At 41.8% G+C, this 23,264-nt stretch overlaps 1 protein-coding gene across 2 annotated transcripts in view; it reads right to left on the bottom strand.

Moving 5' to 3' along the window:
• Fbxo28 (F-box protein 28) overlaps positions 1–23,264 on the bottom strand; it is a 29,691-nt gene that overhangs the window by 5,938 nt on the left and 489 nt on the right. For both annotated transcript variants that reach the window (XM_004626890.2, XM_023710247.1), the window contains exons 2-4: positions 14,838–14,947; positions 11,941–12,079; positions 583–778 (exon numbers count right to left, since the gene is read on the bottom strand). In XM_004626890.2, the coding sequence (XP_004626947.1) occupies positions 583–778; positions 11,941–12,079; positions 14,838–14,947 (445 nt within the window). The remainder of the gene's footprint in view (positions 1–582; positions 779–11,940; positions 12,080–14,837; positions 14,948–23,264) is intronic.

The following is a 23,264-nucleotide window of genomic DNA, read 5'->3' as shown; positions in this document are numbered from 1 at the left end:
AAAAAAAAAAAAAAAAAAAAAAAGAATTTTAGGTTTTATCAGTTATGCTTAATCCTAATTTTAAAAACTATCAAATAATCAGAACCCCCAAATGTATACGTTGATATATATTTAACTTTTAACCCAACAATGCTACTTTAATGAAATCTATTATGGATATATGCAAAGATTTAGTCAAAACTGTTCTACAGATTATAATTTAATGGAAAAACTAGATACAGGGGCTGGGGACATAGTATAGTGGTAGAGCATATGATTAGCTGCATTCAGTGCTCAGCACAAAACAAAATAGCACCACAAATAAACAGACAAAAAACAACAATGGATACTCTATACAGTTATGGTCAAAAGTCAATCTGTGACTAAAAACAATGTTGTCAAAAAATATTTACGGGGGCGGGAGAGATGGTTCAGTGGAATATAGGCTTCCCTGGCAAGCGCAAGGGCCTGAGTTCAATCCCCAGTTCAAAAAAAAAAAAAAAAAAAAATTTACTAACAGAAAATTCAAGATACAGTTATGGCAAGTTATAAAACTAGGTATGCATGTTAATCTGCACTGAAGACATCTGAAGCAAGAGCTACCTGGAGGAGAGCCCATGAGTCTTCCAGATACATCTGACCCTGGCAGTTTCCTCTTCAGAATGGGAACAATCTTCTCATCGAAGTATTCCATGGCCATGGAGGAAATGTCCCTTAACTCCTGGAGGACTTCATGAGCTCGCTGTGGGGCTCTGGTAGAATTGACATACCTCAACACACGGTAGATCTCATCAATCACCTAAAACAAGGAGTTCTCATTAGCACTTTAAGAAAATGCTAAGCAGACAAGACACGATGGCTGGTTCTGCAGATGCTGTGGAGATGTACTGGCCATGTGTGACAGTATAGCTAGCCAAAAAGCTTCTGCCTTCTTATACTGCTTTATAGTCAGATTTACTGAACACCCTTTATTTTTTCCAGGCAAGTGCTTTATTCTACTGAGCTATCTCCCTGGCCCCCACCCTTTATTTTTGAAATTAGTCTCACTATGTAGTTCAACTGGCCTTGACCTTACTATGGAGCTCAGACTGTCTCCAACTCTTGATCCTCCTGCTTTAGTCCTCCAAGTGATGAAATTAGGCTATGCACTACTACATCCAGCTTACTAAGGACCTTTTAGGAACAGGGCCCCCATAGGGCTGAGGAATCAGGACAAATAAGAGCTCTTGCCCTACAGGACAGCAGAGTAACTGGAGAGATGTATGTAAACATAAATGGCACAGACGGTCCTCAAATTGTTAAAGAAACCAGAGGACTGAAGAAAATTTAAATCCCATATGAATTTAGGGAGTAGGGGTGGGGGTGGGCCCAAACCGTACTCCAGTAACTCTCAATGAGTCCACTTCCAAAAGCTCCAAGGAGTCAGTTTGAGTTCTTTCTCCCTTCTGCACTGCCTGCTATACATTCTATGCCCTGAAGTTTGGTTCTCTAAGCGTTGCCATGGTTTGCAATAGGATTCCTCAGACCATGCTTCCTTGCCATCACCAATGGGTAGCAAAAACTCTTCTGACTTACCAGCAGTTACTGTTAAGGGAACGACAAGGCACAACACACAGAGAGAAGGGGAAGTTCTTACAGCCCTGATTTCTGACTCTCGCTAGAAAGGAACTTAACTGCCCTGGGCATTTATGCTCTCAGCTTTTATCCCTGTAAAGGGAGCCTGAGTTCTTCCAAAGGCTTCTCCAGAGACCTGATGGAGACATGCCTCACCAGAGATGCCATGCAGGTGACTATTGCATGAGAGAGAATGAGGGGCTGAGAGCCATGCCACCTGTCACCCGGATCCTAGACAACCTGGAACCATACAATTTCGTCCACTCTCCACTCAGGATGTCTCGGTCTCCCTTCCCTTCTCATCCAGGCTGAGTACTGCTGCAGACACAACCCAGAAGAGCAGCAGCTGCCCAAGCCCACAGCCTCGGAGCCCTGTGATGATCCACATCACCTACAGTGATGCTCACTCAACAGATGCCAGGAACAATGAACCAGAAGCACACCCACAGAAGACGGCAGAGTAGGCCAGGTGTGAGGGTGGGAAGTGCCCAGGAACTGGCCTGGGCACAAGCGGTTGTGCCTGGGGAGGGTACGGAGATCAGACAGCGGTCTATGTAACAATGACAGTAGGCAGCTGGAGTGAGCACTGCGGAGGGTGGTGTGGCCGCGGTAGCCCACGGCAGTCAGAGGCACCAGCAGTGCACCAGGAAACATGTAAACAAGTGCAGCAGCATCGAGTCCAAGGCACCAATATCTGTTTCTGACACTATTACTTCACACGGAACTCACTTCTGAAGAAGCGAGTTTTTTTTTTTTTTTAATGTATTTGGCACAGGGTCTCACTATGCAGCTTGGACTCAAAGTGATCCTCCTGTCTCAGCCTCCCCAGTGCTGGGATTACAGGCTTGTGCCACCACACCCAGTCTTGGTGGCCAGCTCAGCGCACCTGGAGGAGGGGCTGGTGCAGCATGTGGTGCTGGGGGTCAATCCCAGTCCCTGTACTTGCCTAAGCAGGCACTTAGATCCTGTGCTATCTTGCCAGCCTCTGAAGAAGGTAATTTTTAATAACTTACTCTATATTAGAAACGTCTACCCATATTAAGAGAAATGAAGTCACTTCCAAGCTCCCTGTAGCACTGTGACCACACCCTAGGCCAACAGCGGTGAGCTGCGGCTCATGAGCCACAGCAGGTTGGCTGTAGCAATGTAAGCTCTGAAGGGTTTGCCACCACGGCCTCAGATAAGCCAAGTGTCACTCAAGCACACCAAGCTGCTCCCGTGATGTCCTGATTCTGCATACTGGGTAAAAAACAAAACGAAACAAAGAAAACAGGATAATGAAATCGTTATTCTTACGAAAATTAAGCAAACGTAATAAAAATCATTTTGGATAGTTTCCGAGAAAGAGAGGGTCATGTGATTTTGCCTCCTAGGGTAGATGGGGCTAGGGAGGCTTCTCTGAGGCACTGAAGTAGCCTGGTATAAAGCAGCACTGGTCACTCTGAGGCCTGGGAGAGCAGTCTCGAGGTCAGGGTCAGCTCAGCTTACTACCAGTATGAGTTTTATTGTACATACATGTGTGTATGTGTATCTCTAAATATGTGTGTGTGTGTGTATATATATATATATATTTCCCCCCCCAGAACCAAGGATTGAACTAAGGATCCTGCGATTGCCAGGCAAGTGCTTATTCTACCTATCTCCCCAACCCCTCCAAATAAATATTTAAGAAAATTAGTAGAAGCTTAAAGTTGTAAAAATTATGTAATACTCAAAAATAAAGAAATGGCTAAATAACTGGGTGTTGTGGCACATGCCTGTAATTCTAGCACTCAGGAGGCTGAGGCAGTAGAATTGTCACTCACTTGAGGCTACCCTGGATCACACAGCAAGACTGTCTCCAAAAAAAAGTCTAATATGGTTAAAAATACAATTCAAAATTATTTATTTATTGAGTACCAAGAATCAAAGTCAGGAACTTGCACTTGCCAGTCAGGCACTTTATCCTGCTGAGCCATCTCCCCAGCTCCACAAGAGTATTTTTAAAAAAGTTTTCATATTGACGAGAATTTTATGTGCTAGTGCTAGCATATAAGTATCTGAACTCGGATATTAATTGACCATAATAATTTTTTTAATCAAAGTATTGGGAAAAGCACTGTCATGCTTCACTGCTTTTTAAAATGTTGTCCCCACTGCTCGGATACTGTACCCAGAGCCAAACACTGGTCATCTTCTCTTGCATTAAGTCAGCCCCCTACATTCTTGCCAAGGGTGTTTATAGATTTTGACCCCTTGGCTGGAATATTCTCCTTCTGCATCTCTTCCAAACCAAATTACTTGCCCATTCTTCTTTTTTGGTTTTCTGAGATAAGAGTCTCACTAAGTATTTCATGTTGGTCTCAAACCCACGATGATCCTTCTGCCTCAGCCTGAGTGCTGGGATTACACGTGTGTGCTACCAGCTTGGCTTCCCTGCTAATTCCTGAGGTCTTAGCGACATCCTACTTTCTCAGAATAAACCCTCTCAATTTAAACATCTTCATTAAATCTTTCATTATCCCTTCAGGCACAGTGACCAATGTAAATTTGTTTGTTAATCTGTCTTCTGCATATCATAGTTAAACTCTGGGACAGAATAGAGCACACCTGGTTTCACTATCAGACCCAGGCCTAGCAGTGTGGCATATGGCAGACACTCAACAGACAGGTCAGTATTTCAACTGTTTGATACGTGGCTCAACTAGAGTTACACTCATACAACAGTATGGTTTTAGAGGGCAGACTCTGAACACAAAGGTCAGAGTTCACAGGATTTCTTTCTTTTCTTTGGTGGAACTGAGGATTGAACACAGGCCCTTGCGCTTGCCAGGGAAGCACTTATTCCACTGAGCCATCTCCCCGGCCCAGGATTTCTTTCTACTGAGGAATTTCTGAAGATACAAATAAACAGTACTTACACATTTAATATAGCACATCTGTATTAATAAAGCTCTAGCTATTATGTTTATGTACATATCATAGCATGAGTGAACTAGATTGGGAATGACTGCTATTGATGGTTCAGGCATGAGAAGACACAGATTCTAAGCTGTGAAGACAAGAACTTCTTAGCAAAACATGGGTCAGACATATTGTAAGAAGTTTCATGAAAGCAAAGTGTTGCATGAAAATAAGAAAGCAGAGCTAAGACCTGTTTGAGAGTAGCAGGTAGGCCTGAGGCAGGCCAGGAGGTAGCAGGAAGCCATCTGTTCTGTGGGGTCCAACGCTGATTTCTCAGGACAAATTTCAGATCAATATATCCCACAGGCACTGTTACCTCACACTAAATTATATTTATACGCTGTGAAATATTTACTGTTTACCCTTCCAAAAAGTGTGGAAAAAAAGCTTATTTCTTTGTAATTACTCAAATCTTCCAAATACTAACAGGTAATACTTTCAAATCTTTATACCATACAGATTTTAGTCAATAGGATGGATAATTCACATTGTTAATAAAATTTAAAATGGTTTCTTTCTTCACCCAAAAGCTACGAGCAGGGGACAAGATAATGGAAACCATAGTGTGTGGAAAACTATATAGTGTGTCTCCCACAACTGTCAGCATCTGCAGTGGCATAAAGCATGGATTTATCACATTTTAAAAATAGTTCACACTTTCTGAGTAAGTCTGGTCATTTCCATGTATTATTTTGAGGTCCAGTGAAAAGAATACAGGCCTCAGTCAGGGCACTTGATGGCTGTTTCTCGACCTTTAAAACAGTATGTCACATACTGAGTCTTACCTTGGCTGCACATCATAAAGTAAGTTACTCATGGATTGATTAAATCTGACTGATTGACTGCTATACTGGGGACTGAATCCAGGGCTTTTAGGCTAAGCTATATCCCCATCTCTTTTAAAATTTTTTACACTGAGATGGAATCTCATTCATTGGCTGAGTTTCCCAGACTGGGCTTGAGCCTGCGAGCCTCCAGCCTTCAACTCCCAGAGTGCTGGAATCACAGATGCGTACCATCACACCTGGATTGAAAAGTATTTTTAAATTTTAAAAAGGTATGACACAAAACAAGTGGAACAATTACATTCTTATACACAGTTCACTGTGTCATGTGTATATTTAAATTAGCACAGGAATAGATGAAATACTATCATTTAAGCCTTTAGGATACTGTGAGTGAAAGAGGATCCTTTTAAATCTATTGTTTAGCAAACAAAGACTGTATTAGACTAATGAACCTACCCTTTATTTTCCATCTTTTCTCTTTTTTTGTTTTGAGAGAGGGTCTTCCTATATAAATCACACTCCCCTTGAACTTACTATGTAGTCCAAACTGGCCTGGAACTTTCAGTGATCCTCCTGCCTCAGCTTCCAAGTGCTGCCACCACAGTTATACACCACTATGCTTGGCTACATTATTTTTTGTTGTTGTTGTTCTACTTGAGATTTCCTAACTTCACCATTTATCTGTTTTGCTTAATTAAGAAATTTTCTTTTCTTCTACCCCTTAATAGTTTAAAACTCTGAATACTCTTTATATTGCATGTGCTATACATCTTTAATTTCTTAGTTTATAGTTTAAGTTTTCTACCCTCACACAACTTCTTCAACGGCTTTTTTCCCTATTGGTTTTCTGTACATACTAGTCTAATGATTCTCTGCTCTCTGCTTATATTTAAGATTGTAGCACATGAAAAGATGATCAGAACTCTCCAGTTATCCAAAATGGGTGGCATGGGGAGGGGTGGTCTAGAAATTCAACATGGAAATACACTTTAGCATTTTAAAGGCTCACACGGTGGGCATACTTTCTTGGAGGGGATCATAGTAAAACCAAATTTAAAAGAAAAAAAAGTACAACATTCTAGAAATACCAGACATACTGTACGTAAACTGAAGGACATCCCTCCAAAGAACTGATATGTGCTGTTCAAAAAGGTGAGGATGAAGAGACACAGAAAAGAGCCAGATTGATAGCTCAAGCCAACTAAAGTGTCTGCTCAGGTAGAACACAGCGGCCGGGGTTCGATCCCCCGCAAGTCATGCCACCCTGCCTGCAGGGTGCACTGAGATAGCAACTGAGACTGGGCTTGGTGGTACACACCTCTAATCTCAGTGCTTGGGAGGCTGCAAACAGGAGAATCACTGAGTCCAATCTACTTAGTGAGACACTGTCCTACATACAGGAAAAAAAAAAAAAAAGACACACACACACACACACACACACACACACACACACGAGCCTAGAGACTGTTTAGACTCAAGCTCAGAGTCCAGCTACAGCCCTCAATGAGATTCTAAACTGAGAAAGAAAACTGCCTGGGGCATTTGAACCAGTAATGAAATCTAAATGTAAACTATCAAATAAAAGAACTATATTAAACTTTCCAATTTTTGTATGTGGACTACTATTAAGTAAACATTAAAGTTCTTAAGAAATATACTGAAATATTTAAGAATCAAAGGTGGCCACGCCTATAAATCCAGCACTCAGGAAGCTAAGGCAGGAAGATCACTGAATTCCAGGCTACCCCAGGCTATAAGGGTTCAAGGCCATGGTGAGACCATGTCTCCCCCGAAAAAAGAATCAAAGATGGTATCCTTTCAAATGACCGTGTATCTCTTTCAGCTGTGCTCCTTGGGTGCAGATGGTGGGGGCTGCAGCGGGGATGACACACCACAGAACCTTCCAGCAGGAGGAGCAGCCACCTGCTGGAGCCCGAGCTCAGCAGGGACGAGCCCAGGCAACGACGCAGAGATGCTAATGCTGAGGAAGTACCTGAAACGCTAGAAGCTGTCTCAGTGAAGGAGAACAAGAACTTTGGAGAGACCAAAGAGAGGCCTGCGAGGCCATGTTCTCTTGACATCTCTCCTGTTCCTTTTTTCTCTTTTTAAAAACATTTACCCCAGGGGCCGGGGAGGTGGCTCAGTAGGATAAGTGCTTGACTGGCAAACACAAGGATCTGAGTTCAATCCCCGGTTCTGCAAAAAAAAAAAAAAAAAAACATTTACCCCTACTCCCTGTCCTTTCTAGATTATTTTTATTCTGTGTCTCTACAAGGGACTTATTTTTAAAAATTGTATATTACACAGGGAAACAATAGTTTTACACAGCATTTGCTGCTACCTGGTTCCGGAATGTCCCCCAAAGGGCCCTGTAGTTAGTCTTGCTCCTCAGAACTGCTGTGGGAAGGGAGGGCCTATGGGAAGGAAGCTCAATGGCCTCATGCCCGTGGAGGGGCTGTCTCTCCACTTCCCCGCTGCGACCAGGAGCCCAACACCTCTGCTATGTGTTCCACCCTGGCCACAATACACTATGCTGCAACAGGCTCACAGCCACTGGGCCAAGTGACCAGGGCCCAAAACCTACGACAGTAAGCAATCCAAATTCCTTCTCCTTAGAAGTGAAGTACCTGAGGCATCTACAGCAGCAATGGACTGGCACAGTGCCCTCACTTCAGTATCTGAAGGTTAGGTGCACGTGCTTATATACTACAAATTCTTGGTAAGTTAGAAATTTTACCTAATAAAAAAAAAAAAAAAGCAAAATAAAATGAAAAGTAAGCTCTTTCCAGGCATCATCATGCGAGTGACACCATCTTTAAACCCCATGTGGCAATCCCTGATGCACTGAGTGATGCCCAAGACAGGACAACCTGGAAATCCAACTACCCCCTTAAGATCATCCAAAAGTTGGATGGTTATCCAAAATGCTTCACTGTGGGAGCTGACAACGTGGGCTCCAAGCAGACGCAGCAGATCCAAACGACCCTCCAAGGGAAGACTGTGGTGCTGATGGGCAAGAACTCCATGCTGCACTAGGCCATCTGAGGGACGGCCTGGAGAAACTGTTGCCTCTCTATTTGGGGGAATGTGAGCTTTGTGTTCACCAAGGAGGACCTCACTGAGATCAGGGATATGCTGCTGCCCATAAGGTACCTACCGCTGCCCGTGCAGGTGCCACTGCACCATGTGAAGTCACTGTGCTAGCCCAGAACACTGGTCTGGGGTTCGAAAAGACCTCCTCCTTCCAGGTTCTGGGCATCACCACTAAAATCTCCAGGGGCACCATTGAAGTCCTGAGTGATATATAGCTGATTAAGACTGAAGACAAAGGGGTTGGGGAGATAGCTCAGTGGAATAAGTGCTTGTCCTGAGGACCTGAGTCCAATTCCTGGCACCGCAAAAAAAAAAAAAAAAAAAAAAAAAAGACTGGAGACAAAGTGTGAGCCAGTGAGATGACCCTCCTAAACATGTTGAACATCTCCCATTCTCCTTTGGGCTGATCATTCAGTAAGTGTTTGAGAACGGAATCATCTACAACCCAAGAGTGCTTGACGTTACAGAGGAAACTGCAATCCCGCTTTCTGGAGGGTGTCTGCGATGTTGCCAGTGTTTGTCTGCAGACTGGATACCCAACTGCTGCATCAGTGCCCCATTCTATCATCAGTGTATACAAGTAGGTCCTGGCTTTGTCTGTGGAGACTGATTATACCTTCCCACTTGCTGAAAGTTGCAAGGCCTTCTTGGATGATCCATCTGCATTTGTGGCTGCTGCCCATCACCGCAGCCACCACTGCTGCTCCTGCTGCTGCAGCTGCCCCGGCCAAGGCAGGAACCAAGAAAGTCAGAGGAGTCAGATGAGAATATGGGATTTGGTCTCTTGGACTGATCACCAAAAAGCAAACTATTCAGGGCTAGGGACAATACCTCAGTAGAATAAGTGCTTGCCTGGCAAGCACAAGGTCTGATTTGCCAAGAAAAGTAAAAACTCTGAGTACATACACAATCATTTTAGGAAATATGAGCATAAAGAAGGTATTAAAAAACAGAACAAAACCAGGGGCCAGGGAGATGGCTCAGTAGAATAAGTGCTTGCTTGGCAAGCGCCAAGGGCCTGAGTTCAACCCCCCGTTCCGCCAAAAAATAAAATAAATAAATAAAAAACAAAACCCCCACGCTGAACAAACTACTATTATTTTTATTATTTCCAGTAAAGTACAGGTATGCAGGGAAAAAAATTAGGACAAATTCTTGTCAAGAAATGGGTATTTAAAAAAAAAAAAAAAGAGATGGATATTTAAAGAAAGAAAGAAATGGGTATTAGTAAAGAAATGAGAAAGACAGGAAAATAACAGTGAAATCAGAAGTCTGGAGTAGTTTTCATCAAATGAATCAACCTCTCTTCTGGGAATCTACTTTCTAATCAGTAAAGGAGAGAAGGGAACCTTTTTTCCACTCACTGTGCACAGCTATAAATGAGATCACACAAATGAAAGCTACTCACAAACTAAGATGCAGCCAGCACGGCACAAAGGACAGAGACGGCTCATGCCGTGATGCAGAGGCTGGAGCCAGCCCTCCCAGCTGCTGACCTACCAGGACCAGCGAAGGCTCCCAGTGCAAGCTGCAGAGGATCACTGCAGCTGGAGCCTGGAGCTTGGGGACTAATTCCAAAAGGAAGAACCAGCCAGGGGTTTCCACAACAGCAGGAGTCCCCTGGACTACCTCACTTCTCAGACACAAAGACTCTGAGGCGGCTGTGAACGCTGGGTGCTTGAGAACCAACGCGGGCCAGCTCTTCCTTGAGAGCCAGGTGCCAGGCACTGCAGACAGACCTCTCTACAGTTAGTTATTCAATGGTTCTTAAGTATTCACTTCCTTTAGTAACACCTCTGAAGCTAGAGAATATAGCCAGTACTAGTTCAAAGAACACCTAAGAGTGAACCAACACCTAAGAGTTAAGACCTGGAAATCTCTTGCCTAAAATCTGGCAACAGTCAGTATCTACAGTTTTTTAGTCAGTCACCATTTTACAGGTTCTACAAAAGCACTTGCAGACAAGTGACATATCAAGGGATACTCAAATCCAATTGTAGTAAGACTGTCTCCCAAAATAATGTCATAGAAACTGAACATGGAAACTACACATATATTACACTACTAATGTCAATTACCTATAAAAATAAGAGAGTTTTTGCATTGCTAGGTATTAATTAGTTCCAACCACGTAAAGGGAGCCTTTTAGCACCATCTGATCAAACAGTAAAATAATCTTCACGTCTACCCACTGGTTCTGCACCTCATCTGCATTTACACTTTAAACAGAATTCTCTACGTATAAGTTATAATTCCTCATGATGAAAGTAATCATTATGTACTGCAGACATGTAATAAAATTCTTTTTTTAAAAAAGTGGAATTAGGCAGGGGAGATGGCTCAGTGGAATAAGTGCTTCCCTGGCAAGTGCAAGGGCCTGAGTTTAATTCCCGGTTCCATAAAAAAAAAAAAAAAAAAAGTGGAATTAGCTAGGCATGGTGCCACGCACACACCTGTAATTCCAGCATTTGGGAGGCTGAGGCAGGAGGACTGTTGTAGGTTCGAGGCCAGTCTGTGCTACAACATGTGCTCAAGGCCAGCCTAAACTGCATAGTGAGACCCTGTCTCAAAAAGATAATAAAAATAAATACATAAAAATAAAATCTGGAATGTTAACCCACGTGAAATGCTTAAATTTTTAGCAAACATGCCACATACCTTTAGCTCAGAGTATTTTGCTATATAATTATTGTGGAAACAAATACATTTCAGTTTATAGCACAGCTATAAATATGTGTACATAAACTGCTGTTGCAACAAGTAATCTGGATGTTTGTAAGGCTGGCATCAGGACACATTTCTCAAGAAAAACAAAAACCATGGGGCTGGCAAGATGGCTCAGTGGTCTAGAGCACCTACTTAGAACAAGCTTGGCAAAGCACAGGGACCGCGGTTCAATCCCCAGCACCACATGCCAGCCTGCCCCGCCCCCTGGTGGGCTGAGCTGGCCCCCCCACATTGAAAAACAAAACAAAAACCCATGTTCTTCTCCTACTCCTACCCGACAGTGTACCACTCTCAGAGGCAGTACAATCCTATCTTATCCACTGCAGTATCTCTGGAATATTAGCTACAGATCAGCACTTAAATCTGAACTCTTAACAAGCTTCTCTGTAGAGTATCAGTTTCTACTATAAGAATTAGCATTTCCAATGTATATTGAAAAACCACATATATGATACATACTTATACTGATAACTATACAGAAGCTAAAATAGAACAATTCACAGAAGTAGGAGCAATTCTGACTTCTCAAAAACCATTTGGTCCCCGGTGCCATGCTGGCCCCCTCCTGGGATATGCTGAGAAGCAAACGAGACCAGGCTTAGTGGCATGCACCTGTAATCCCAGCACTTAGGAGGCTGAAAACAGGAGGGTCACTACGAGTCTGATCTGTGTAGTGAGACCTTGTTGACCCTGTATTAAATAAAGAAAAAATTTTAAAAAACCACTTTGTAAGTTTTCAACAATTACAGTTGACATAGGATAACACACTTGTTCTGGGTAAACAGTACTACTTTACCTTTCCTGGGATGAAGCAACAGAGATTGGAATCCACATACTTCATAAAAGTCATATTTAACAGTGACAGCCTTGTTTCCACAGCAGCAAGGATGTCTGCATGACGAGCTAAAGAATGGTTTCTCCTTTCGGATTCTCTCCTAAAATTATAAAAATAAATAGCATCCACTAAGGCAGTACGGTAGATTAAAATGTTCAGCAATCAAAATGCTGTACTAAAACAATCTAACACTGATGTGTGAATTTAGAAATCTCCAGTAAGGTCATAACTATGATTGATGATTGAACCACTATGCACAGAAATTCTTCAAAGGACCAATATTCACTGACAAAATATCTAAAAACTAAAAACCACTTTATTTTGAAAAGGTGGTAGGGCAGAGGTTCGGTTTCATGCTATAGTGTATGCTTAGCATACAATGGACCTGGATTTGACAATCAGCTCTATAAAAAAATTGCACTTGTTCTTTCGGGGGGGGGGGCTGTATAAAGTCCAAGGGCAGTATTACACATAAACACGGCCAAGACACTATGTTTTTGCTCATAACACTTACCAACAGTTTTACTCAGACAAGCAGAGTGTGCTATGGACTGTCAGCATGTCCAGCTGTGTAATTGCTCTTGCTTATCTAACACAACATTCTCATCACCCGGCCACTCCGTCTCTGCCAGTCTCTAATCTACTTTCTGTTTCCCAGATTTGCTTACTCTGAGCATTTCCTATAAATGGAATTCTATGCTATGTAACTTTCTGTTGGGCTTCTTTCATTTTGCATAGTTCTCATGGCTTACTCGCGTTCCAACGTTTATGTTTTCATGGCTGAGCAACATTCCGCTCCATGGAAATATCACTTCATTTATTGGCTGATGGATATATCAATTGCTCACCATTTTTGCTGTTGGATTCTTTGGTTTCATTTGCCTTTTTGGTTGCACCCAGATCAAACCCATAGTCTTGTGTATGTATACACCTGTGCTGGGAGCTGCTAAAGCTAAAATTAATCATCTGTGGGAGGGCAGGACGAGGCCTCATTGTCTAAAGCAGTTAAAGCTATACCAGTCTTGAGAAAAACATCCTGCCTGGACATTGTGGCCTATTAGTCACTTGTAACTTTATAAAGATATAAATAAAGGCCCTTATTATTGTTTGGGTGGTTGGCTCACCAACCAGACACAGGAGCCACTACATAGCCTGGCTCTTGGCTATCTTTTCTTCACTCCTGCCTCCCAGGTACAACAGATCACAATGAGAGACCAACAGATCCCTACACTCCTGCTCCAATTTCTTGTAAGCACACAGCTGTGAACACAGCAGCTTTAACTTTCAGAGGACAGTCACACTGCTCCGACAGTACCTTTCATTCACACTTCCTTGGCAAGACATATGCTGGTTGTCTTCCACATGCTTACTGCACCCCAGGATATCTCACTGGAGAAATGTCTCCTGAAGCCTCTGCCACTTCTGCTCGAGTTCTAAGAGCTCCTCACATACCCTGGATGTGATGCATACTCCTGATCTGAAACATAACCTCAACATGATTTCCCCTTTCTATGGGTTGCCTTGGCACTTTCTTGCCCCCCAATACTGGGGACTAAACCCAGGGCCTTGCATATGTCAAGGGAGGTCTCTACAACTGAGCTACATTCCCAACCTTCACTTTCTCATGGATTCCTTAGAGCTACAAAGTTTTAAATTTTGACGATACCAAGTTGCCCAAACCTTTTTCCCTTCATTTATGCTGTCATCATATATAACAAAGCACTGCCCAATCTACCTTTGTGAAGATTTACTACTATGGCATTTTCTAAGGCTTCTGCAGTATAGCGCTGACATTTTCACTTAGGCCTATTACAGGATCCAACTTCATTTTCTTACATGCGGATAATTGGTTTTACTAGGATCATTCGCTGAAAATAATTTTCTTTCTCCCATTTGACTGTCTTGGTATCCTTAGTGAAAAATCAGCTCACTAAAAATATGGGTTTATTTTCTGGACTCTCAATTGTATTGCTTCAACCTGTCTTTCTATGCTTATGTCTCACCACACTGAGGACTGCAGCTTTATAGTACACATTTTGGAACCAGGAAACATTTGTCCTCTAATATTACTACCGCTCCCCAAGACTCTTGACCCTCTTGTATTTCCACAGAATTTTAGGGTCAGCCTGCCATGTTCTGTAAAAAAGACGGTTTTGACAGGAACTGCATCGTGTGTGTACATCAACTTGGGGAATATTGCTACCTTAACCTGAACATGAAGAATTTCAATCCACAAACATGGAATAGCTTTCCATTTATTTAGACTTTAGTTTCTTTCAACAATGTTTAGCAGTATTTGGTATACAAGTCTCATGCTTCTTTTGTGGAATTTCTTTCTTTTTTTTTTTAAAGCAGCATAAATAAGGGAAAGGCCTTTATTAACTCTAAACACAGACAGGATCAAGTGCAGGGAGATGGGCAGATCCTCTTGGAATTTCTTACTAAGTCCTTTTTTTTTTGACATTATTATAAATGGAACTGCCTTCTAAATTTCATTTTCAGATTATTTCTAGTGTGTAGAAATACAACTGACTTTTATATACTGATCTCGTACCTCACTTACTCACTTTACTAACTCATTAGTGTATCTCTGGCCTACAAGAACCCGTTACCCAGAGCAGAGCACTGCTGCATCTTCTTACCCTTGTGTGCCTTTTACTCCACTTCCTTGCCCATTCCCCTGGCTAGAATGCCCAAGAAAACCAAGTGACAGCAGAAATCACTTACGCTGATCTGCGTGTCCTTTCTCACAAAAAGTGGGAGCTACTTAATGTGAAAACTGAGATTTAAAAACTAACTATCAGTGTAAAAGCCAAACAATACCCGACTACATGAGTGCCACCGGCAGTTAGGCGTACCTTGGGAGCTGTGCCTTCACTTGCTTCTGACACAGGTTATGGTACCTCTCCACTTTCAGAAACCCCTGATTCAACATTCTCTGGCAAACTAAGTCCATTCTTTTACAAACCTATGGGGGAAAAGGGAGACAATTTTTATAAAACAAAAAATGAATAACCAAGCTGTTCACAATAAACTTATACTTCTGAGGCTTAAATGTCAGAATTGTTCCCTTGTCTGCTCTAAATCATGTCATTACTATAGTATTTCATTGACAGATGAATACGATGCATGACCAGGAAGTAGCATTTACTCTAGGCATTAGCTGAATGTTTTGTATGAGACTAGTTCTGAAGATCAGTAAAGGAATACATTTGTGTGTTTTTAAAAGCTTTAAAGAAGAGGGAGGGGCCGGGGAGATAGCTCAGTAAAACAAGCGCTTGCCTGGCAAGGGCAAGGGCCTGAGTTCAATCGCTGGTTCTGGGGAAAAAAAAAAAAAGGAAAAATTCCCTTTCAGCCAAAATGTGTAATGAAACTTGAGTCTAATCTCTCACAAAATTTGCATGATTGATATCAGAATGAAAATTCTAATTTCCTCTAGTAACTTAGGCTAACTATGGAGGGTTTAAGATGACCACAGACCTTAAGTGATAATGTCACATCCTTCATAACATCTTTGAAAGGCAACTATTTTGAGTTCTCAAAAAATGTTTTTTTTTTTTTTAATAGTAAAATGAAAGATCTGAAGTCAGAACAGCTAATTTGCATTCCTGTACTTGTCAGCTAGAGCTGAGAACCTGAGTCAGCCACGAGTTATATGCAGAGTATCTTATAGACCCATCATTAGGATTAAATGAAACAATGCATGTTAAATCTCTTGGCAGACTCTAAAGTGCTAGGCAAAATTCTCAGTTAAGGATTTTTTTTTTTTGCTGGCTCAGGCTACCTTAAGCACGGGTCTGGTAAGGCACATGGAGCTGGGGATCGAACTGCGGTCCCCTGCGCCTGACTGGGTTTCCCAGAACAGGCGCTTAAACAACTGAGCTAAGCCGAAAGCCCCCAGATTCTCAGTTAAATTAAGTCTCTCTTAGCACTAATTTGAAAATTTTGGGGATGGCCAAATAGCTCAGCAGATTAGGGGCAGGAGTTCAATCCCCAGGCCTGCTGTGTCTGCTCCGCCCCCAGGGAGCACTGAGATGGGGACTGAGACTGGGCGTGGTGGCACACGCCTGTAATCTCAGCACTTGGGAGGCTGTAAACAGGAGAATCACTATGAGTCTGATCTAGTAGTGAAGCCCTGAACACCCTGTAGGCCCTTCCCTAAAACAAAACAAAGAAAACTTTGTTCTACATATTTGTTACACTTCTGATATGTCCTAGCAGTTTCTTAATTAAATGTAGTACACAATATTTTTTTTGATATATGAGAATTTAGTAGTTGTTTAGTCAGACTTGAATGTTCTTCCTACAGAGAGGTAAGTCTCACTGTGTGTGGCCAGTGTAGTAGCACATCTGGTATCACACACTCAGGAGACTAGGGAAGGAGGACTACTGTATGTTCAAGACCAGCCAAGGCAGTAAGGGGCTGTTTCGTGCTTCTATTTTATAATGCCCAAGCACAAATGTTTGAAAAATATTTGTTGCAATAAAATGTTGATCAAACACTTAATACAAGCTTATTTTTTCTTGATAATATATATAGGAAAATCAAAACTGTTAATGTTAAGTTCTTAATAGTCTAATATTGATTCAAGATACTTCCTCAGAGGATGCCACATTTATGTGAAGTTAGTCATTATTTGTTCACTGTCACTGAAAAAAAAGCCAATAAACATTGTAATAAAAATAATTCTCCGGCCGGCCAAGTAGCTCAGTGGATTAAAGCGCCTGCACGCAGGTGCAGCGGCTGGGGATTCAATCCCTGGGACTGCCCTGCTGGCCCCACCCCCAGGGGTGCTCCCAGCTCTTGGGAGGCTGTAAACAGGCGGATCACTAGGAGTCTGATCTAGTAGTGACAGCGGGTTCCACTGTGCAATGGTTAGCACTCTGGACTCTGATCTAGTAGTAACACCCTGAACAACCTGCAGACCCTTCCCTAAAATAAAATTAAAAAAAAAGAAATCTCAACAAAATATTTGTTGAATGGCATTACTTTAAAAAATTTTTTTAATTTAAAATTTTTGAGATTTTTGTTTTGGGAGGCAGGGTCTCACTCTGTAGTACAGCCTAGTCTTGAACTCACTACGTAGCCCAGGCTGACCTCAAACTCGAAGATATTTTCCTGCCCCAGCCTCCTGAGTGTCAGGAAGCTCTGCACCACCATGTATGGCTCTTTTAAATTTTTGAAGTGTTTTCATAATTTAGGAACTTCTACACAACTCAAGAACCTAGAAGTACATATTACATTAGCTATCAGTATGTGGACACAATCATGTGAGAAAGCAACTAGCAGAGTTCACTGTACATTTGTGAAAGAATGAGAGTGAAACACATCAGCAACAGTTATTGTTGTAACAAAATATTTCAGTTCCCTAATTCTGAATAACTACATTGTCACAAACACCAGGGCTAGAGGGTAGGTGACCTTGATTGTGTTATAGAGGAAGGAAGAGCAGTGTGCTTATATGTGTGAGATGAGAGGAACAAGAGGGTTAACTTCCTGTTGCTCACAGAAAGGAAATCAACAGATTACCAGCACTCACCCAAGTGTCTTTGGAGTTGTGCCTCTGGGAGTAAAAACTGGGTATTGTGAAAACTATTTTTTGTTAAAACTATTGTTTTAAAGAAAAAAAAATACTGGATATGGGGATGTAGCTCATTGGCACAACACTTGCGGAACACGTAGAGGCCCTGGGTTCAATGTCCACAACTGAAACAAAAGAGAAATGGAAAACCAAAGCACCCGCTAATACAATCTTATAAGAAAAATACTCGTCTCTGGACAGCCTACAATATCATTGCAAAATTGAGATAACCTGGCGGTATGTGTGGGTTGAACCTAGAGCCCCTACAATGAGTTATATCCCTTTTTATTTTTTATTTTTAGGCACAGTCTTACAAAATTGCTAAATTGCCCATGCTGGGCTTAAACTTCCAATCCTCCTGTCTTAGTCTCCCAGAGTGCTGGGAATATCACTTTACATTGAAAAAAAAAAAAGGTTAATTATTACCACTACAATTTTCAAGGTTCAGTAGAGATTATTTTATTGTATAACTCTGGCTACACTCAATCTAGCTAGTGTTACTACTCACTTAGAAACTAAATTGAGTATGAAGAGCCCTGCATTTGGGTATGTAAGCCTGGGTGAGAATATAAAAGTTCAGGTAAAGCCAAGACAAACCTCACAGGACTAACGATGTGAATTAGGCTTTGAAGAAAAAGGCCAAAGACTGCTAGGTTTCAGGCAACACTGCTACTGACCCAGTGTTGGGCATAGGGAAGAGGAGTAAAATTCTGTTTTAAGCAAGGAGATTTGATGGTAATGACACTTTAAAAAGAAAAAGATCACTTATCTTTCAAAAGTTCTCTCTCTGGGACATGTTGGCTGGTTATTTCTGTAAGCACTGTAATGTTGGGCATGGCTCTGGAAGTTTCACTGGAGAGAGCTGAAATCAACATAGATGAACCCCAACGGAAGAAGTGAAACAGTAAGAGCTTATGACATTTTCAACTGACAGGTATAGGTTAAAGCTGTCTAAAAACAAAAACGCCACCAAGACAAACTGGAATACAGCGCAAGAGTCAACATGAAAAGCACCTAGGCAACAGCTGCAGTGTAAGCCAAGCAGTGTGTGGTGATCTCCGGCCCTCACTGGCGCTCAGCAAGTCTGACAGTTGCTCTAACTCATCATCTCCCACACCTACACATGCATACAGCCTGCCGCCACCTGCAGGTCAGAATGTTCTAATCCTTCATTATGCAACTTTGTGTATCCTGGATTGCCTAGGACTGCCTCTGCAGTCCTAGGAGATACCAGCACTAGAGCTGTGTGGAAGGCACAGGCATTTTCTGGTTAAGGGGAAAGTGGAGCAAGTGCTCAGGTGTTTGGGAAATTAAACAACTTAGTATCTGTTCCACTCAGTCTTCAGAGATTGGAACAGATAGTCTGGAGAAACAACTATCAAACCTCTTTTGATCCTAGTTTCGTACACTGCAAGAATTTGTAGCTCAAGATTATCTGATTTCTGTTACTAAACAGAGATAATCTGTTTGCTCAAGGCAATCAACTCACAAAGATAAAGGATTTTTCTGGCTAGACTTTGGAGGTCCCAGTCCATGATTCAAGATTGGATGGACATAGTGCTGCTTTGCTGGTACGTCAGGTGGAAGTGTGAATCGGAGCAAAGCTGTTCACCTTCCAAGGGGAATGGAAAAGGAGCAGGGTAGGAGACCGGGACGTCCCCACCCTCTGTAGGGCACTCCCCCAGCCACAGGAGTTCCCATTAGTCCTCACAGCCTCCATCTGGGAACCAAGTCTTCAACACACAGGCCCAAGCTGCACCAGAGGGCACAGAGATGACACCTTGTCTCTTAAGAAATGATCATGAGACAGGTTTTACTTGTCAACCCTTATCTGTTTCCTTACCAAAGGTTTCCAAGCGTGGAGATTTACAAGTTTTTATGTTCGACTAGTTGTGAAATGACAAGCCGAGGGGCAGACCAATGACCTAGAAAATTTCAAACTCTACACTTCCATATCCAAGTTCATCTTAATCCCTCTAAGTCACTGTCTCCAATTTTTTCATTGCCTTTCTGTCCTTCTGTTGTTGTTGCTAAGAATGTTCTACCTTAATGAACTGATAAAACTCATCCCAAGGTCTCTCCTGATTAACCTCAACACTATAATTTATCATCTCTACCTGCTATTCCAGTGTTTCCTAAGTGTGCTCAAGAAAGTGAGATCGTACACTGTCTTCTGGATGACACTGCACAAGGTTACAAAACAAATTCCTTCACTTTGAGAGACTGAAATTACCAGGGAAGGAAATGTACCCAAGATACTATACTTTCTTATGTGTAGCTAAGTACCAGTTACAAAGATTAACAATCGCAAGAAGAGATGGTGAACAGGTGGGGGGGGAACAACCCTCAGCAATTGTAAAACAGAAATATAGAGCAGTAGTTCTCACGATGTGGTCAGGGAAGCCCAGGGCTCCCAAGACCCTTGTAGGAAGTCTGCAAGGCCAAATCAGTCTCCAAATACTAAGGAGTTACTTGCTCTTCTCCTTTGTTCTTTCCAAGAATCCAATGCAGTTTTCTAGAAGCACAGGTCAACATGTGATGGTAATACTGTTCTGACAGCTGAAGGAACATGTGCTGTATACCCATGTTTTTTAGGGTTTTCTGAGTTAAGTTCTTAAGAATCTTAAATAATTTTCACAAGTGTACAATTTTCCTGGGACAGAAAAATTTAACTCCTTATATATGCTAAGAAATACCAAAAGTAATACTTTCTCATTTTCCTTTGTATTTTTCTATAACCAAGAAATCTTCGAATATAAAGCATATGAAGATGTGAAAGGAGATATAAACAGGTGGCAGATGATACAACTACCTAGTATGCTCTAGAGAAGTATCTCGGGACAAAACATGTTTTTTTTTTACATATTTTGTCACTGACCAGAAAGGAGCATTCCAGGCAACAAGAAATCTGTACTTTAACTACAGTAAAATTAATGTTCCGAACCACTAAAGCCTCTACTGTACTGAGATCTTTTCGAGTCACCAGGGGAAAGCTCTGCAGTGTCTCTCTCCAAGGCATCTTTTAACAACCTTCTGGACTTTTCAGTAGTAAAAACACTGTGCTCATGAGTCAAAGTCACAGGTTCAAAGAGTTCTGCTCTGCTTCTTTGGGGCAGGACCTCCCTTCTTACCCTTTGCCACTTGTTTCAAAGTCTCTCATGAACCTATGCTGGGATGTGTACTAATGCTGTATTAGCACATTTTTTTTGGTGTGTGATTAAATCAAAGCATGTGATTATTTTTTTTTACATTTATTTGTGTGTGTGTGTGTGTGTGTGTGTGTGGCCAACTCAGCCCACCAGGGGGCGGCCCTGGCTGGCATGTGGTGATGGGGGATTGAACCGCGGTCCCTTTGCTTTGCTAAGTTTGTTCTAAGTAGGTGCTTTAGACCACTGAGCCATCTCACCAGCCTCGTGATTATTTTAAAAGTTGTGTTTAGCCAAATAATTTTAAATATATATATTACAGTAATTAAATATTTAAGAGTATTTCTGTGTAACCAAAATTTCCAGGCTATAAGTGAAGTTTTGGAATATATATATTTATTTCTTTTTTAGGGGGGGTTTGTGCAGGGTCTCACCAGGCAGCTTGGACTGGAATTAATATTTAATGGTAGAAGATCCAATTTAATTTATAGTCCTTTGGAAACCCATGAACTGGGGCATCAAATTTCAATTATTTATGGTAACAAGGGGCAAAGTCTATTGTTAACTAACCTGCACAAGTAACTGAAAATTTACTGTTACCATGGCAATTTCAACTAACAGCACATCCTTTAAAGAAAGTACAGAACAGTAAGTGCACAGACTGTGTCTGTCCTCTGACAGCACTATGATTAAGGTACCACAGGACAGTTAAGTGAGCTGGGAAGGAACAAGACATGCAAATAATGAATAAAGGAACACATCAGCCATCAAACAGCTGACATTTAGCTTTACAAAAACTAATTCTATTCTTGATATTATTCTTCATATAATATTAAGGCATATCCAGCCTTTTTTTTTTTTTTTTTTTTTTTTATAAAAGAGGAACCACGGGGCCGGGGAGATGGCTCAGGGGAATAAGCGCTTCCCTGGCAAGCGCAAGGGCCTGAGTTCAATCCCCGGTTCCGCCAAAAAAATAAAAATAAAAATAAAAAAAAATAAATAAAAAAGGAACCAGAAGAAAAATGACATATACCAGATACCAATATATATAAATATATATATATATATACTTAAGTTCCTTGCTAGCTGGCAAACAATTCATTAGGTGTCAACAGCTACTTAAAATAAATAAAAATAAATGGCTACTTAAAATGAAAATGTATACAAAGCACCCATACCAGTCTCGACTGCCAAGTCCATAAAAAGATCATAATTAAATTAATGGTGACACCTAGTGGCAAAAAAATCTTCCTTTTATATTACCTGAATTGTACCTTCTGAACCAAAGCAATGAATCTAAAAATCAAACCCTTCTAAATTCTCATAAAGAATTATTCATTTAAACTATTTTAAGAATTATTCAATAACCTTAAATAAAGGAGTATCGATGATATCCCCATTACACACAGAGAAAATACAAAAAACCAACCCCCCCATCCTACACTATATTTGCAGCTATAAAATTGGCGGCAGAATCTTTTTTCCTGGGGATGGAGGTAGGAGTTGGTACCCAATGGACTCCTTAATAACAATCTGGGCTTCGTATTATAGATCTATACTTTAAAGAGCCAAAGGGGAAAGGGCTTAAAAATGAAGTGTGCAGCTGAACACTTCAATTGAAGGGGGTGGGGTTCATTAATAGTGGAATGTTTTAATTTTTCTCCTCTTAATAAAAATAAACTTTAACGACTAGCAAACAAAAACTAGTTTTCCTCAACACTCATAAAACACAACTGTAACTATTCCAAGCTTTACAAAGCCATTGTCTGGCTGAATGACTCAATTCAATCAACTGTTCTATCCAGTTTCCATACACCATGCAAGCACAGCTTGTCTGTTGATCAAACATCGTTCTTTACAAAAATTTGAAGGAATGTTTAATATTATACACAACATTCTAGGATGAAATGTTCTGAAAATTAAGGACAATCAGTTTTTAATATTTACTGTCAACTGACATTTCCCATCCTGATGAACGCCATGGTCGAACTAGAAACAAACTGGCCCTCAATTCTAATGAATATTTATAAGCTTGCTTTTAAAACTATTTCCTTTAGAAACGCAATTATAATCTACTTTAGACTGGAGGTTTAAACCTGAAACATGGCACAGGGATTGATAAGAAAACGCTACACTGCACCGCAGAAACGCGTCTTTGTACTCTTGCGAGCCACGGGCCACGGTGCTCCGCACGGCCCGGCTGCAGGCGCTTCGAATGTCCACTTCCTTCAACTTCGCGACCGCTCACCGGGATGAACTCCCGAAAGGGGAGCAGAACACCGCACTGAGCTAAGTCATCGCAGCCTGCGGCGAAAAAGCCCCTGGGCTGAAACGGGGTCTTACAGGCGAATTATTTTCTCTACAGCCTCGGCCCGCGCGGCCGCGATTTCAGGCATAAACAAACATTCCTAGAGCCGGCAGGTGGGCGTAGAGCGCTCGCCGGAGGACGCACTGCGCGGCCCGGGAGAACGGAAAGCCCAGCCCGCCGGGGTCCGGCCGGGGCGCCGTCCTCCCCGCGCGGGCAGCGGGCCGGGCCAGGACCCCGGGAAGCCGCCGG

The sequence above is a fragment of the Octodon degus genome, unplaced genomic scaffold (assembly GCF_000260255.1).
Source record: "Octodon degus isolate 3935 unplaced genomic scaffold, OctDeg1.0 scaffold00017, whole genome shotgun sequence".
NCBI lineage: Eukaryota > Metazoa > Chordata > Mammalia > Rodentia > Octodontidae > Octodon > Octodon degus.
The sequence above is the reverse complement of the archived record's forward strand: the minus strand, read 5'-3'. Positions and strand labels throughout refer to the sequence as shown.